Source organism: Meleagris gallopavo, chromosome 15 (assembly GCF_000146605.3).
Source record: "Meleagris gallopavo isolate NT-WF06-2002-E0010 breed Aviagen turkey brand Nicholas breeding stock chromosome 15, Turkey_5.1, whole genome shotgun sequence".
NCBI classification, from domain to species: Eukaryota; Metazoa; Chordata; class Aves; order Galliformes; family Phasianidae; genus Meleagris; species Meleagris gallopavo.
This window is the reverse complement of record NC_015025.2, coordinates 10,083,109-10,100,377: the sequence shown is the minus strand read 5'-3', so window position 1 is coordinate 10,100,377 and position 17,269 is coordinate 10,083,109. Positions and strand designations below refer to the sequence as shown.

Genomic DNA, 17,269 nt, shown 5'->3' with positions numbered 1-17,269 from the left:
CAATTTTATTTTATCATGGGAAAAGGTGTTCTATTTTTTTGTTTTTTTCCAAGACTGAAAATTATCATTTTCCAAATTTTTTCAGTTTGATAAAGGGAACCAAATAAGCAAAGGAGGGCTTGAGCTTGCTTTTGGGGGGCTTGGTTTTGTAGTCTGATTTGGTTTTCTTCCGAAATAATTTTCTCGTTCCTATTAAGCAGGATTAGCTATCTTCTGCTGACTTACTTCAAGCACACTGAAAAAGAATGAACTCTACAAAGCCTGTATGCCAATGCAATGTTACCATGGCAAGTCCAGAGTGGAGCTGTACGCAGCACAAGCAACGAAAAGCAACTGAATTGAAGTTTACCAAACAGGTCTGTATGGGAGAAGTCCACAGAACTGACCCAAAGGGTTCGTCACGGGTGCTTCAGGGAAAGGGACTGTGGCAGTTTTTTTTTTACATACTGTACCAGAGCATTAAGACTTCATTCTTAAGCTAAACAATGCATTTGCTGTTTATCTTAATAAAGTGATGATCTTCCTGCTTTCCTTTTCCAAACCACAGCCTGCTCTCTCTCCTATTCTCTCCTGACAATAAGCAGCTGCTGGCAGGAAACAGGGTAACAGAGGTTTCCCCCTCAAGGAGATAACTCATGCAGCTTTATGCAATGCAGGCACGAGGATGTAATGCCCCACCACCCCCTCCTTATACCATCTTGATATTTGGGACTTTACGATTTGCAAGCTTTAAAGATTACAATGCTCTGCTGAAAATGGAAACCTCCCTCTGGTTTTGTGACGCCTGCACTGGGTGAAATCACTGAGCCAAAAATATATGCATGGTGCAATCCCTCCAGGTGGGGGGAAGGGAGGGAAGGTTGCCTTTGTTTCTGTTTTCAAGTAGTGAAACTAAAGGTATTGGTTGTGATCTTCTGCCTAACAGTTTGGATGCTCAGTTCCCATCAATGGGAATTGAAAATGTAAATTACCTGGTATAACATTCCACCTCCAATCAATACCTAAGCCACTGCCTCTTTTATCCTTGTTGATGCCTCAGCTAGCAAAGTTACATTTCACTGTGTCCTCTGTGTTTCTCTTTCCTTCAGAACATCCAAAGCTTTCAGTTGTTGACCATTGCCTGAAACATGATTGCATGGAAAAAGGAGGCAATCCTGAATAATGAGGAGTGCATTGCAAAAAAAAAAAATACCCAAACCGCTCTGCGTTTTTACTTACTTAGAATCTTTCCATAAAAAATAATAACCGCAATCTCATATAATTGCAAGAGTTGCATGTTCATTCATTCTTTTCATGTCACAGAGGAAGTTTGAAGTTTATTTGTTTGGTTTTGACTTCTGGAGGTACTTCTTGCTTTCCAAAAATTAATAAAGCAGTGCGAGGTCTCAGCATCTCGCTGCCAGTCAGTAAAACTTGACCTCCAAAAGGAAATTCTGTCATGTTTGTTTGGCAAATAATAAATTCTGCAAGAAAAATGTACTGTTGTGAAAACATGTGAAAATTTCATTATTCAACGTATAGCTTCAGCCAAAATATATACATACATTAATAATATATATATATACACTTCTTATTGAAATACATATGCTACATCAAGAAGCCTAATAATTTTATTGTTGTTTTTTTTAATGGAGCGTTCTGACTTCTTATTTCAGAATAGGATTTGCATCTCAAAATTTATTGGAAAGGAAGAAAAAGAAATTTCAAGCCAAAATTTTTGCATTCATTATTTTTGCCCCCAAATTAGAAGACTATTACTCTGAATCGGCCACAAAGTGCCAGCTGTGGCTTGACTTGATCCTACTTAGCACTGAAGCAGCTCTTCAGCTCCAGGGCAGCCCTCCTGTTATCTTGGGCAGTGTGGCTGTGCCAGGGACATGCACACACTGGATCAGAAAGAGAAATAGAGCACCCAAAAATATCACATAGGGCACACAAAACCTTAGAAGTGCTTCCATCTCCACAACTGGCAAAAGACCTACGTGCCAACTAGATGAGTGCTGCAGCATACATTCTTCCATCAGGGATGGGTGGGCATGCTTTGTCCCCACAGAATACTTCACAACAGGCTCCCAAGTTAATGCACTTCATTTCCACCCAAGGTACAGGGAAGCCACTCACAAAGGGTCAGGAGCAACATTTGTTTCTAAAAGACAGGACAGTGAGAGCACGTAGGGCACTATGGCAGGATATATATGCAGAGGATTGCAGTGCTTTATATGAAAGTTTGCTTTAAAAGCTGCATTAGTGAAACCGTGAAAAAATCCTATATCCCTTGTTTCACTTTCAACTGCTTCCTATTGATTTATCTTCCACTGATAAAGTTACAGGGCCCTACTAAGCCAATATGACTATTTTAAAAAACAATAAGCATGTCCAGAAAGGAGACTGCATCTGTTTAAGTGCACTAAAGTTTAAAAATAATTGCGCTGATTCAATTCCTGGGTGAGAATGAAGCCAACCTTGCAAATGGAAGCCCAAAATGCGTAAAATAAGTCAGCCTTAAAAGTATGTCAAAACAAACATCACTGCATAGCTCGCATACCCCAAACCTACTGACTGCCTGGTCCCTCAGTGCTGCTCACTGGGGTCCTGAACCAGAAAAGCCTTTTATAGGATGGGACCCAGCATTTGCTTAACCTGAGCCCTCTGGCTTACTGTTTTGCTGCATTCTTAACCTACAGAAAGGCAGGTGGGCAGTATTTCTAAATTCATGTTTTATTTCATCATTACTTTGGATTAATTCCCTCTGTTTTCTGATGATGCGGAGTGGAATTCAGGGTGATATCATGCAAACTGAGGAAAAAAATTCTTCCTCATCTTCCTTAATAAAACCGTAAATCTCTCACAGTAAATCTTTCCAGAGGCAACATACGGGATTAGATAAAAGCTCCCAGGTCACAACATCTAGTCCCTGAAAGGTGTAACAGTCCCAGCATCCTGAGTGCCACAGCAGCAAGTCTCAGTGTTCAGAGGCACAGAGGAATCTTATGGCCACACTGGCAAGATTTAGCCAAAGATGCTCTGTAATACATAGAAATTATCGTAAATGAAACAGAGTTCCACCTAAATCAAAACTGTCACTACCCCAAACTAAATATTAATACTGATTAAACCTAAATCTAACCCCAAAATCAGCCACAAGCCTCCCGCTGTATTACATAGCACAACAGTAAGAGGTTCATTAAGAGAGATTCTACAACTAATAATTTATTTCATCTGGATAAAAATAGGAGCTCGGACTAAAATTAGTTTCTAGCTGTAGTCTCTTTGTTCAGCAGAACTGAGAAAGTCTGCCCACAACAGAGGCCCTGCAGTAATGGACTTTCAGAAACAGAATAGCGAATGCAGAAATGCAAAGCAGTTGTGGCAGAGACAAGGAATGTCTGTAATCCAGTTACTCCAAGGAAAATTCAAGTACCTTAAGAGTTCTTATTCCCTGCCTGATTTCTCTCACAATCACAGGCTGCTCCATGATGCAATTTTCTGGAGCCTGAAAATCATAAAGTAAATATGAACAAGTCTAGTGGAAAATCTCTGACGCTAATCTTGGCCTGCGTGGTATTTTTAACAGGCACTGAATGTGTGTGCCGGATTATCCAGATGGCCATACAGGAATCATCCTGATAGGATTAAACCTTTGTGCTGAACTCTGCTCCATCTGTTCTCAGAGGTTTGCCTACCACTCTCAGAATACGAATGTTCAGCCTATGTCAGCACCGTGGCTGGAAGAGCCTCTTAGCACACACCCACATGTGTATGCACACATATCCTCGAGTACATGATTAGTAATGTGAGATGAAGTTAGTCTGAAGCCTACCGCTAAAGAAACATATTGGTTTTATTATTCGTTTGAAGAGCAAAGTATGCAGCATCTAAATTCAAAGAAAAAAAGCACTTCTGTTGTTGTTCTGGGACTTGTTCAATTCATTAAACCATAATACTGCCATAAATTTATAGATGAAGGCATGACTAAATGTAAAGCAGCAAGGCTCTTCATCTTTGAAATCTATTAGCGTGTGAGAATGTATGACACAACTGCACTTTGAAGATATCATGGTTAAATATTCCAGATAAAAAACAGCAACAACAAAACACATGCATGCACACAGCGCTGGTAGCTGTTATGTGTGTCCCGATCCAGTCACAGGCCAAGAACAAAAAAGTAATAATCAGTCCCAGTACAAGGAAAGCTTATTCCCATTAATGTTGCTTTCTGCTTTTATTATCTATTAATGACAGTCTACTGCATTCATTATTGCAGCCTGCCAGATGCAGCAAAGATCCATATTCATCATGTGCAGAAATTGCGCTTGGGCTGTCTCAGTGATGGGTTACACAGGCTTGCCAGCAGAGACCCACATCCTACAGAGGGGTTTCCAGGCCGCGAGGCAGGGGAAAAGGTAGGGAATGTGGCGATGCTAGAAGAAAAGCATCCTAGTGATCCAAAGGCTTCAGCACATTGCTGTCCTGGCCAAAAACATTCTACAAACTAATGATTACCTGGGGTGGGAAACAAAGTTGTTTGATCAATACTTGTTATTATTCTTGTTATTTGGGAGGTTTATTTCAGGAATGCAATATAGTGCTCAGCCCATGTTTGTGATTGCAGCGGGACAGTGATGGAGATAAGGTAACATACACCCAATTTCAAGCAGAATCCTCACCTGCCCTGCAAAGACTGAGACCCCCTCTGTTCTCTGTGCTGTGCTGAATGCAGGGTCAAGCATCCCCTCCCAGCCATTTCGGCTTTACTTGCAAAAACACCGGCATAAAAATATATTTATAGTTCATAGTATCTGTCCAGCAATGACACTACATAAAACCAGCACGCTGAAAATCTGAGGAGTGAATACTTTGGACTCCAGCCTACAAATGCTTAGAGAAGTTGTTCTTTCAATGTGTCTGATAAAGTCATTCCATGTTTATTTATTTCGGGCCATATTCAGGCCTCCTACTTCAGGCATTGCACCATGTGTAAAGTCAGACTGCAGCTCCAGCTGAGTGAGTCAGGCTGCCTAAATTAGCATCCTCTTTCCGTTATATGATGAGCAGAAACAGGGAGAAATCTCTGGATGCCTGGAGACCTGGGAGCTCCTTCTTGGCTCCCAAAAGTACTGAGGGACCTCAGCCTAGGTAGGAAGCAGACAGAAGTAGCCCTGTAAGAAACACTATGAAATACTTGGCAGTTGATACTGAACTTTCCAGTGGACACCTCTGTCTGCCTCAATGCACAGCTGGATGAGAAGGCAGCACCTACAGATCCTTCAAGGTCCTAACTCCAGGAAGGTTTCCTGCTGCATGAGATATTTCTCCCCAGTGGACTCCTAACAAGTCACTTTGCCACAAAAGGTCAAACCTCATTAGATATTATATTTTGCCTCCTCAAAGAGCCCCAGAAGACGAGTGATGCTCTCACCTGAATGCACTGAGGCAAAACACAGTGACCTCAAACCCCAACCTGCAAACTGAAGCCACAGTTTGAAAGACTAGCAGCACTGTGGTCAGTCCTGCAGTTTACCTCAGAGTTCTGGTCTTCTCTCTCAGCAAAGATCAGATAACACCAAGCCTACGAATTCCATATGCAAGTCTAGGTTTTCAGCAAACAGCAATGTGAGCTGTACTTGCAGTCCTCTACAGCAGGGGAGATCCAGCATGTCTCCTGCCTTTGCACAGCACAAACTGGGACCTCTGTGGGAAACACATATTGCTTCGGCATGGAGTATAAAAGCTCTGGGAAAGTTCCCCAAAAGCCATAATGATAAGGTATTAACCAAACAAAATTAATTCTGAGTTTCCTTCTACTTCTATTGCTAATAGACACTTGAGTAATAATACACTAAAAAGTACATGGATTCCTGCATTATTTGGGATCAGGTTCTTGGAAGCATTCAGCTATCCAGTGGTTTCAAGACCACTAAACTCCTAAACGAAGCTTTAGGCACCTCAGTGCTTTGGAACTTTGGCTTTGTGTCCAAGAAATTTGCAGAAGATTGCTTTGGGGTATCTACATTTTGGGTTGACCATCTGACCTGCAAAATCAGAAGGTCAGGAGGTTCTAAGCACTCACTTTATAAAGGTCATATCTTGTTGAGCATCTCAGTGCCTTCCTGCACCTTAACTTTCAGGCCTAAACGCTTAAAGTACTTTCGAGAAATAGATTCAAAATTGAATACTTTAGACGAGTTTTTCATAAACCTCTTTCTTGATCTCTTTAATAATCTTTTTAATCCTAACTCTACCCACTTCACTCAATGAGGTCATAAACCAACACTGCTTATATTACAGTCACTTTCACACTAAAGATTTGTTTTGTCACAAAGAGAACTATAAATTCATGGAACGAAGGTGGGAAGCAGAAAGGACTAATTGTGACACACAAAGCTTTCTGGTTATGCTCAGCAAACAGCTTGGGCTGAGATTTTTCAAAACCAGGTTATGAAGTTGTACCACTGGCTTTAATGAAAGCACACTTTCCCCAGTGCTATGCAGTCCTGAAAATCTTGTATTCTGGATTTAGGCCAAACACACTCCATTCCAATATTAATTATTAGCAGCTTATTTGTATTCTTTATTACTAACATTAATAATTTTCAGATGGCAATTCAGATTAGAATAACCATTCCAAACAACCCACTGTGGTGGGTTCCATTTTGTGCTACATTTTCCTAGTTTACACTATTAAATCATTTCCTTGTAAGCAGAGAAGCTTTGTCAAACACTCATTTTGCTGGGGAAACACTCAGCAGGCACCCTGAGACCAACAGTAATAGAGAGACATAAATGCTCACACTGCTCTTCTCTTGGTTCTGTGAGAAAACAACCTGAGATGCAAAATTACTGAGTTCATTATTTGTGAAGTTATCAAATTAGAACATTCAACATTACATTTGGGCGGGAATCCTTAAATTGCCAGCACTCAGCTGGTTGTTATCTCTGGGCATAACGATAACAGAGACTTTTCATAAGCACTGATTGCTTTGGTCTGTTCAAATACTGGGGTCCAGATATCTGCACCATTCTTTGATAACTGTGACCTTTGTCAACATATTCAGATGAATTCTCAAAAAATCACTGGCTCTTGGCCTTCTTGTACAAATCACAGTTCACAAAATCCTCTCCATTGTATTCTGCCCATATCAGTAAGGGAGTGGAGTGAAAAAGTATCTCCCCTCAATATAACAACAAAGATATCCCATAATAAAACAGTTAAGGTAGAGGAATTTGCTTAGAAATAATATCAACCCTATTACAATAACTTAATATCTTGTCATTTACTCGTGCACGTTTTGGAAAGTTAGAAAAATAACGTTTGGTAAAACTTCACCTCCGTACAGTGTAACATCTAGCAAACGTTTCTATAATCCTAATAGCATTCTTCTCCCCTATGAAGCCATTGTTTTAGTGACACCGTGGTCAGCAAAGCAAATTGAAATGTCATGAGCACTCATTATCTATGAATATTCATTGCCTATTTGGGTGCTACTGAACGTCCTCCTCTATTGGTAGCTGTGCAGTTTCTGCCAAACAGAGCAGCTAAGGTTTTTCTACATGCATTCTGTACTCCGATTCCTCCGAGGCCCGGACAAAAAACTTAAACCCTCAGAAATTGTTTGGTTCAGCTCTCCAAATAAGAGCCAACTCTCCTGGTGGTTGGAAAACTTCCATCTGAACTTCTCTCCCTTATCTGCTGTAACAAAATACAGATATTTTTATACAAATCTCTTTCAAATTTTAATGCCAGTCCTTCCCCCCCCTTCCACCCCACTGTTTTTGTTTTTTGTTTTTTTTTTAAATTTTTGGGAGCGCAGCTCTGAAAGCTCCTCTGGAAAATTCACAAAAAGCATTCTGTCTTCATCTAGGTACTATTTTTCATGAATTCGTGACAATCTCATAACTGTAGAGGGTAACAACATATCACAGCATGACATCATTTAGATATTCTTGGAGAAGGGCTGGTTTCTTTTTCATGCATTGGAGAAGTATTAAGGGCAGCTGCTTATGGGTAGAAACTGCAACACCTTATCTTTTTAAAATCCAGGTGTCTCTAACTTCCATAGTAATTTATTTTTTATTTTTTTTCTTTTTCCATTAGATGTGACGCTACATCCCTGGTACGTGACTGTCAAGTAGGAATCCTTTCTAACTGAGGCAATTTGGAGTACCCAAACCTGCCTATTCAGGAAGCATTACTATGGCCATTATGTAAAAACAACTCTTTCAAATGGCTAAAATATTTCAGATGGTCTCTCTTAAGTCTCCTGTGCCACAGCAGCAGCAGCATCCATATTATGAGATTATGTTTAAATAATGAAAATATTCACAAGCTCAAATCTCCAACTTCACAAAAGACTTAAAGCCTAATGGCAAAACTGAAATTCTGGACTCTCCATGTACAAACCAATCATTAAAAATCTGCTTCTGGAAGATTATTTGTCTTGTTTTCATTTATCCTCAAACTAAAAATATATTTTGGAACATCAAAATTGCTGCCACCAGATAGTCTAAACTTTTAAGCATCTCTCTTCAACGCCTGATTTATGACACAAACACATAGAAGGTTTTCTGCTTTCTCTTTGATGCAACTGGCTAGGAGGAGGGCAGTTCCATCCACCCACCAGTTCTTGTGAAATTCTCAGTAACTTCCAAAGAGGAAGCAGGGGCACAGGGCCTGCAGGCAGCAACACTGCTCTGGAGAAGATTGCAAAAATTCGTCAGAACAATTCAGTGGGGTACAATGTGGTTAACACGTTTTGGAGCTGTGTGAATCAGAGCTCTGCTGTGTTTTGCTAACCTGATGGACTGCGTTTTCACTCCGCAGGGACCGCTGTGATCACACAGCCTGGGATCCCGTACAGCATCAGCCAGAGAGCCTCACCCCACAAATCCTAAGTGAGCAATTGCACAAGCCCATAACCATTCCCTGAACTGATATATACCATTTAGGAAGAGACTGGTCTTGACTTCATACCTGCAAACTGCATAGAATCTGCCACAGCTTTGGCAACTTATTTCACTGATCCATAGTGCTAAAATCTTGTTGAGACCATATTTGAGTCTTTATTTCTCTACCAATTCTTTAAAGTGTAGCACCTTATCTTTCTGGTTATGTTTTGTCTCTTCAGGGGGACTCTAGCTCCAACTGAGTACACACACTGGACTAATCCACCCCTCATGTGTTCACTTATATTAGAAACATGCAGTAAGACCACAGGGCAGTGAAGAGGTTAATATTATACATTCAGTGAGGTCAAGCTCCAAGAACACATAACAAGCCATTATGTAAAAAATTGCCTGAATTTATGAGTCACTGCATTTATGAAGGAACCGATATGAGAAAGACAACTTGGCAAAAGTGAAGAAAATTATTTCCAGCTTGAAGTTTTGAAATCCTTCAGTATATCAAGGCTCACTTGCTGTTATTACTATCCATGTTGTGCAATGTTCTGAAAGTCACATTTTTTCCCCCTGTGTACACATTGAGATGTCCAACAACCCAAGGTATTCCTCCCTCATAGAAAATAAATTAGAAAGCAAACATATCGCAGAATAACAGACAAGATCCCCTCAAGAAGAGTGGTAGAATCCTAATATTTTTTTTTCAATATTTTCCTTCTAAATAATAAATCAAGCCAACTGCATTTCTCTACGTGGAATGATATCGTGCAGAAAAAGCCTGTGTGTTTATATTTTTCAGATAATCACAAAAACACTCCTAAGTGAGGCAGTAAGATTTAACAGGTGCCTCCATCCATAGATGCAATGAGGCAAAATGAAAGTTCCTTTGTTTAAGCTTGGCCGGTTTGTGAATGCAGTATCCCTAACTTTGATTAAGAAGTTGAACCTACACCATCTGAGTGGTAAAATGTAATAAATTTTGCAGATTAACCCTCTTTCTCAACTTCTTAATATTTTTGCCTTCAGTCAGTATTGTCTCATATTAACAATTCAATCAAGCATGGACACATGCAACACTAAGGGATTCAAGCTTAAATCGAAATAGAAGATCAGGAAAAAACTTTCTTTTTTAATGAGCTGAATAGAAAAATATATAGTCAACTTAGAACACAGATTTTTTTTCTTTCAGATGTAAAGATTTAGTGGCAAATTTGAGCATGCGCCTCTTATATTATCTCAGATTGCCAGAGTGGGCAAGATTGGCAAGAAAAGCTCCATAAATGCCCCACTGCTGAGGAAAGGGTTTATCCAATGTACCCAGCAGAAGCACAGCAACTACTGTTCTTCATTACCTGTACATTTTGCACCTGCAGATAGCAAACAGTGTCTGAATCATTCATTACTATCATGAACTGAAACAACATAGTGAAAGCTTGGTGGCCTCACATGCCATAATACACAGACCAAATAATGCAGCCATTATTTCCACAAGGCAGCGACCAATAATGGGTTTGTTATATATTGATCTATTTCAGATAGACATGGATAGATTTATACGTATTGCATGCTAAAACAGTGGCAGGATGTTGCTTTAGAAATCATGGTTGTCTTTGCTTCCATCAGCAAGGTGATCACATCTCATTGTTTTTTCCTATTTCTACCTTGAATCTTTCCTCTTTTCCTGCTGTCGAGCTAACTCAGAGCCAAACCACCAGCAAACCCCATCACACCCAGTTCTTCAGTGCTCTCCTACAGAGGAAGAGGAGGAAGGGAAAAAAAGAAGAAAAAAAAAAAAGAAAGAAATCAAACTGTCCCTTTAAAATAACAAGCATTTAAGCTGCTTGTCAGTCATCTTCCTGACAAGGCCACTTGAATGTATTCAGGAATATTTGCATAAATGCTCACAGCGAGTTCACTGTGGCAGCTAGCGCTAATGGTACATAAAGTAATTTAGTCACTTTTCTTAGGCATCCTGTCAGGGTGACTTAAGCACACCCCTTCTTTGCCTTGTTGCATATTAGATCATTAGATAATAAAGTGTTAGAGCATGCAAACTGACAGGGTCTCAGGGACTATCATTTTTCGAGGGCACTGCATTCTGCCAGCGAGGAAAAATAATAGAGAAACTGATGCTGCAATTGTCTTTACATTCTTGTAGAGTCATTGAAAGATTTGGGGGAAAAAGAATTTGTTCTTTGTGGTGATAAGAGAGTTTTAACTGAAAACTTTGCAGACATCTGCAGTGGTGGACTTCATGCTGGTAACCTTGAAAAGGGTTATTGCAAACCCTGTCAGAATTGCCCCTTCCATAAGCTAGTCACTTAAATTGCACTGGAAAGGTTTTCCCTTTAAAATTGACACCCTGGAACGAACTACAGACTGAAACATATTCTAATGGTTGAGGCTGTTGGCTCTTCTCTATACATCTTACTATATGTGCACAATTTATAAAGGTCAACCACACCAGTCTTCTGGTTTACCAAAAACATAAAACAAGTGAGGATCCAACTATTTGTGAATGAAAAAGTGATAATTACAAAAACCACAAGATTGCTGTGGCTTACCCTATTTATACCACACAGAGATGTATGAAATAATTGGCCTGTGCCAGCTATTACTCTTCAAAGATATAGAGACATGCTAGAAAAAGGAACTTTACTGCCTGGCAAGGAAGATATAAATAGAGATGTGTTGGATGTCCCAAAAATAATCCAGGCTACCTGCTAATGAAATGGTAAGAACCCAAATGTGGAGATACCAGGCCCCTGAGCAGCTCAGCAAGTAAAGCTTCCTTTCTAGACTTTTGGGATCCAAAGTCTTTTTTTGGTGTCACATAAACTGCAACTCCATATTTAAGAGCAGTATGTCCCACTACAGCTTTGTAAGGAAAAATAAGCTGGCTATCACCAACCAAAACAGGCAGCCAGCACATTTTCATACATTCTCTCTCCCCTTTCCCAGACTTGGTGCTCTCAAAGTCAGGCATTCATCACTTTTGTGATCAGATATTTGATTTAAGAAGTCAAATATCTAGAAAAGTACACATTTGGTCAAGGACATACCAGAGTTAAACACCAGCATTTCAAAACCTACAATCAGAAGTTGCTCAGCAAAGCAGCAAACCAGAGACAAACAAGCCACGACTCTGGTCGTTTCCAGAATTTACAAATTCTGTTCGGGGCAATCTGCCCTCCCCTCAGAGAGGCAGGAAACTGGAAAGAGCAAAGACAAACAAGCTGTCTCTTCTACTTACACTCGAAGATATTATTCAAGATAAAAATTGCAAAACTGAGGATAAGAATACACTTAGTGACTCAAAACTAAAAATTGATTTCAGTGAAGGAAACTCTCATCTGTTCCAACAGGTCTAAAGTTCTTGGTGGTTGCCCAAAATTCAACAACATTAAGCCCAGTTGAGACTTTTCCCACTTTTTCCTCATTCAGTTAAGTGTTTTAGACTTTCAATAGTGACATTTAAAACACTTATTGGTATTTCTTTTCTTCTTTTCTTTTTTTTTTCCTCATCTCTTGGATACAAATATGCATAGAATTCCTGGAGAACTGGATTGAAGGATTTAGTTTAAAACGAAAGGCTACACCAACCCTTTGGGGAAAGTGTAATTTTGTAGGATGGAGGTTGCATTCAAAAGTAAGAATTTATTAGTGGTGGCTTTATGAGGTTGCTTGAGAGGTGCCTGAGAAACTAGATTAGAAAAATCACCTTTCCCAAAATGTACATATGGAGATAGTTTGCAGATGTTGGCTTTTAATAGTAGCAAGGTATCCAGAGTTTTTGTAACTATGCAAGCAGAGTATCGTCTTGTTTCTTTCCCCCCCCCCTTCTTTTTTGCTGATAGAATCCTTCAGGTAAATAGGAGAGGGAAGAAGGGAGATGTAAGTTGGGATTTTATGATACCATGCATAGAAACACGAACATTCACAAGTATGAGAAATTAAGTATTGTGTTGACCAAACTCATACACTGAGAGGACTGCAAGGGAGAAAAGAGATCGCCACTCTAGTGGGAATAAGTGAAAAATAAGAGGTTTTTGAAAGGCTAGACTTAATGGAAGGATTACAAAGTTGAGTGCAGCAAAGTTTCTTTTCATAATGTTCTGCCTCTTGCTAATTAATAAAGACAGAGTTCGAACATTCTTTGTAAAAATTCAGCACAAATTATGACAGTGGTTTGTTTATTAAATTAGGTTGTTGGCAGCATGAAAAAAAATTCTATAACATGAATTATAGCTGAAAATGGCTCATAGCCTACATAAAAAGTTAGAGCTAAATAAATACAGATGTAACTTATGTTTATATAATGAGAAACGCTGCTGAGCTAAGAATTTTAGGTTGGTAAGTGTGAATTACAGACCTGATTCTGCAAACACTTATCAATACCCTCAACTTTACTGACACAAGAAGCCTCATTGATCCCAACAGGACCATATGTGCACATAATCTTAAATATATGCATAAGTACTTGCAGGACTGATGCCTGAAAGCATGAATAGAATAGAAAGCTATTTCCACAGGAATCCACTGAGTAGTAGAAACTCTCACATTTACCCATTTCTTGCTATTAATAATTTCTTTTAACATGTCTACTGACTGTTTTGCTGAGTGGCATTCCCTTTCCTGGAGAAAATTTTATCTGCTTTCTTCAAACTCTGGAAAAATCTATTTAATTATTCATCAGATCCTTGGCAAATATTTGTGGAACAAACCAGCATAAAAGGACCAGTGGCTTCTACACTCAACTTCAATAGAAACCCCCATCTCCTAGAGGGCGCAAGCACCTATTGAATTAGGATTACAAACAGCTCTGAAGACAAAGAAATATTCTTCCAAGCTGGAACAGGGAGAGAGGAGTGAAATGCCCTTTGGTGTTAGAGCCTTTCATTTGTCTGGCTGGGGGGTAGGCTGTTTTGCTTTGTTGAGGGGTGGAGAGTTGCTTGTTTTTTTTGTTCTTGTTGAGTAGCTTTTTTGTGTTTTGGGTTTTTTTATGGGGGGGTTGTTTTTTGTTGTTTTTTTTGTTTTGTTTTTTCCCACAGCAGTCATCAACTTTGAGGACAAAGAGCAAAACAAAATGTTAATGAAACCCAGATTTTTCAAAGAGCATTCACACTCAACAATTCCCATTTTAAGCACCTACAGTAAGCAGCAGATATTATCTTCCAGGACCAGTTGATCTTATGGAAAAGATTACAGTTTCCCAGGCTGCTTCCAGCCACATTGCCCCCTTTCCACCCTTGCTGGTGCTCACTGTGCTTTCAGAAAAGCCAGCCAAATTGCCTTGCGCCACTTCTTCAACTTTTTCAGCAAAACAAGCCAGACTGGCAAAGAAACAACAGTTGAAACTGTTTAAGAGAGATGAACTTCTTCAGATTGAAGGAGGCTAAAGAGCAATCAGACTATCATCTAGGCTGGTACATCTATGGTAGAGAATAGCCTCCAGCACAGAGGAAAGACCAGCAGCTGTGGCATGCAGGGAACAAGAACTGTCTCAGCTGGCACAGTTGGAGCCAAAAGAGAAGACTTGTCCATGGTTTGAGTAAGCCTTCCAAATGGCCTCTGCTTTAATTTACAACAATTCAGAGGAACAACTGGATCTCCGAAAGAGTTCTGCAGTCTATAGGAATGAGTAATCCAATCCCAAATTTGGGTGCTGAGCACTTCAGAAATAATGTAACATCCGTTGCATGCACAGTCAGAAACCAAACTAATTTAGAAAAGGTCAATTTTGGTTGCTGAATAGACACAAATTCCCCCTCCCCCATCCGCCCCCCCCAAAAAAGTCACCACACTTCACTAACACACGGAACAGATTCTGCACCCATGTTTGCCTACCATTTTGTCAGTTTACTACATTTTGTGCTGAGCTACTTGAAAAATTCCACTTTTGGTCTGGAGAACCATCTTTTTAAAGCAGGGGCCAGTCTCTTTAAGGTATCCCAATCCCAAAGGCATTGATCGTGACAAGACAACTTGAAACCAGCAGTCAGAGACAGAAACCAAATAAAACCACATTTAAAGTAGCAATGCCAACCAATGAAAATGATATGCCTACCATGTTCCAGATAAGAAGGCGTACCTTCCGAAGGATCGAGTCTTCGAGCTCTCCGCCCATGCTTGGAATTGTTGTGCACAAACATATTGTCCGACACTGCCAACACATGGCCATCAACATTGACTGTTGTAGACACCACAACCTGCAAGCACAAGAGTAAAACGGAGGAACATTTTGATGTACATGTATGTTTTTTAAGAAGCACAGAGTGTAATAAACTCAGTTAAATAAATAACAGCTGGGAGCTGTAGAAAATTGCATAGCTATTTCACATAATAACTGGTGCTTATGCTGTACAAATCTAACAAGAGACACTATTGATGAGTGGGTCTTTGGCATCGAAAGCTTTTGATGCAGTTTTAAGTCAAATTGCAGAGTTTGTAGCTGAATGGCAGACTGCGCACTGTTAACTATCATTTTAACAAGAGGATCTTTATTAAGTATTTTTCCCGCATGTACAAGGGCAGCTATGTTTCACCCTAAATTATCCTTCAGTTTCCATGCTGAAGTAGATAGAGCTGTTGACACTGCAAATGAGAATCAATTCAGAATAAAAGAAAACAAAAGTGCATTTTGAGAAGTTGCAATTAGAGTTGCCACGTTCCTCCCCAGACAAACCTGCACTCTCACTCCTCAGTACAGTTACCACAGGTTGCTGGACGGGCCCAAATTTCTCCTGAGCTCTATCTCAGTGAGTACACATAGGTGTGTTTGTATATGCACGCACGCTTGACAGTGGGGACTTGATCTGGGGAACACAACCCTATTCATCCAGTGCTAGTATTATTTGTATTCACCAACTTATCTCCATGTCAACACCTCGGTTTGAGGCGAGGGGAAGGAGGTGGAGGGGGCACTACCCTGGAAGCAGATTCCAATGCTTCTGTTCCATGGAGTGGCCCAGGATGGGAAAGGAGCTGCACTGGAGGGGAAAAAATGGTTACGTGTTGGGATCAGAGTTAGGAGACCCAGCTGCTCAGAGGGACCTCTCAGCCTTGAGGCTCAGAAGACACCATCCAAGCGGAAACCTCTGTTCATTTTCAGGGCACCTGAGCCACAAACTCTAGTGGAGGAAACCAGGGAGTGAAGAGGGCGAGATCCAGGCTGAGCCACCAGCTTACCACCCTGGGTCTCCATTCACATCACAGCCTTGGTTTTCATTAAGCTGCCCTTCCAACACCTTTTTCCACCCCCCAGAAAAGCATAATTTCCAGGGCTTTACTCCACCCAACAATCTGGCCCTCAGCTGGCTGCCAGTCTGCCAGGAGCATGCGCTGCCTTCAAGAACTTCCACTAAAACAATAAGAAGAAATGACCTACACTTCTCCTTACATTAAGAAGGGAAAGGGATTAAAAACTGAAACCCACAGAGATATGTTTATTCATGCGACCTCTTACAACCAAATATAATAATTGTCTGTTAATTGCAGTTTCAGCTCCCACCTCATGCTTCGACATGTGAAACAGCAATCAGCAGCTCCTGTTTAATCCACCTATTATGTTGACTAATTAACTTTGCTCGACAGTTTATTTCTTCCTCCATTATCAGCCCCTGTCAGCCGCAAGCACACTGCCGCAAAGGGGGACCTCAGCCCTTTTGATTGATCACCGATAGATTGACATGCAGATTAATTTAATTAGAATCACCTCACTTGAGAAATGAAAGACAATGGCAAGGGGGCTAATAGATCTGCTCTTATAATGAGGCAAGCCTCCAGAGCCGCGGCAGAGGATTTCTGATTTATTTTGCTGAATTCCCCAGTCGCTCTGAAAGGCTCTTGCTTTAATTGTTCTTGGTTTTGAGAGGCTTTAGCCTCTGAAGAGGTGAAATGCTTTACAAAGATTGGCAAACATTGCTTCAACTCTCTCAGGAAGCTGCTGCCTCTCAAAGTTGGTCAAATGGGGACACTTAAAGGATCGCTTACAACAATTCAATTTCATTACTTGAATTGGATTAAAAATTTTATACAAAAAATTTTCACCTATTACTGACCACCTAGAAAATGCATAAAAATATAAAATAAGCAAAGTTGCTAGGCTGGCGGTAAGTAATTCCAAAGTTTTGTCTTAAAAAAGAGAAATACAAAAGAGACTGTTTTACATCTAAAGGATCTCAAAACTGTCCCTCAGAATGGCATTCCAGGCAATAGATTTTGTGTGTATTTTAAGTGAAAGATATTAAAATACCAAATAAATGATTCAAGAGCTCTTACAGATGGAAATTTGGGGAAGAGAAAGCACCAAACACAGTAGGCACAGTAAGTAAGTTCTTCTCAAATCAAACTAGGAGGGAAAAAAAATGGC

The 17,269-nt window shown here is 40.1% G+C and overlaps 1 protein-coding gene across 1 annotated transcript in view; it reads right to left on the bottom strand.

Annotated features, from left to right (window-relative positions):
* The window catches only part of EBF1 (EBF transcription factor 1), a 260,038-nt gene that overhangs the window by 75,551 nt on the left and 167,218 nt on the right, over positions 1 to 17,269 (bottom strand). The window contains exon 6 of the mRNA XM_031555657.1: positions 14,990 to 15,107. Within this exon, the coding sequence (XP_031411517.1) occupies positions 14,990 to 15,107 (118 nt within the window). The remainder of the gene's footprint in view (positions 1 to 14,989; positions 15,108 to 17,269) is intronic.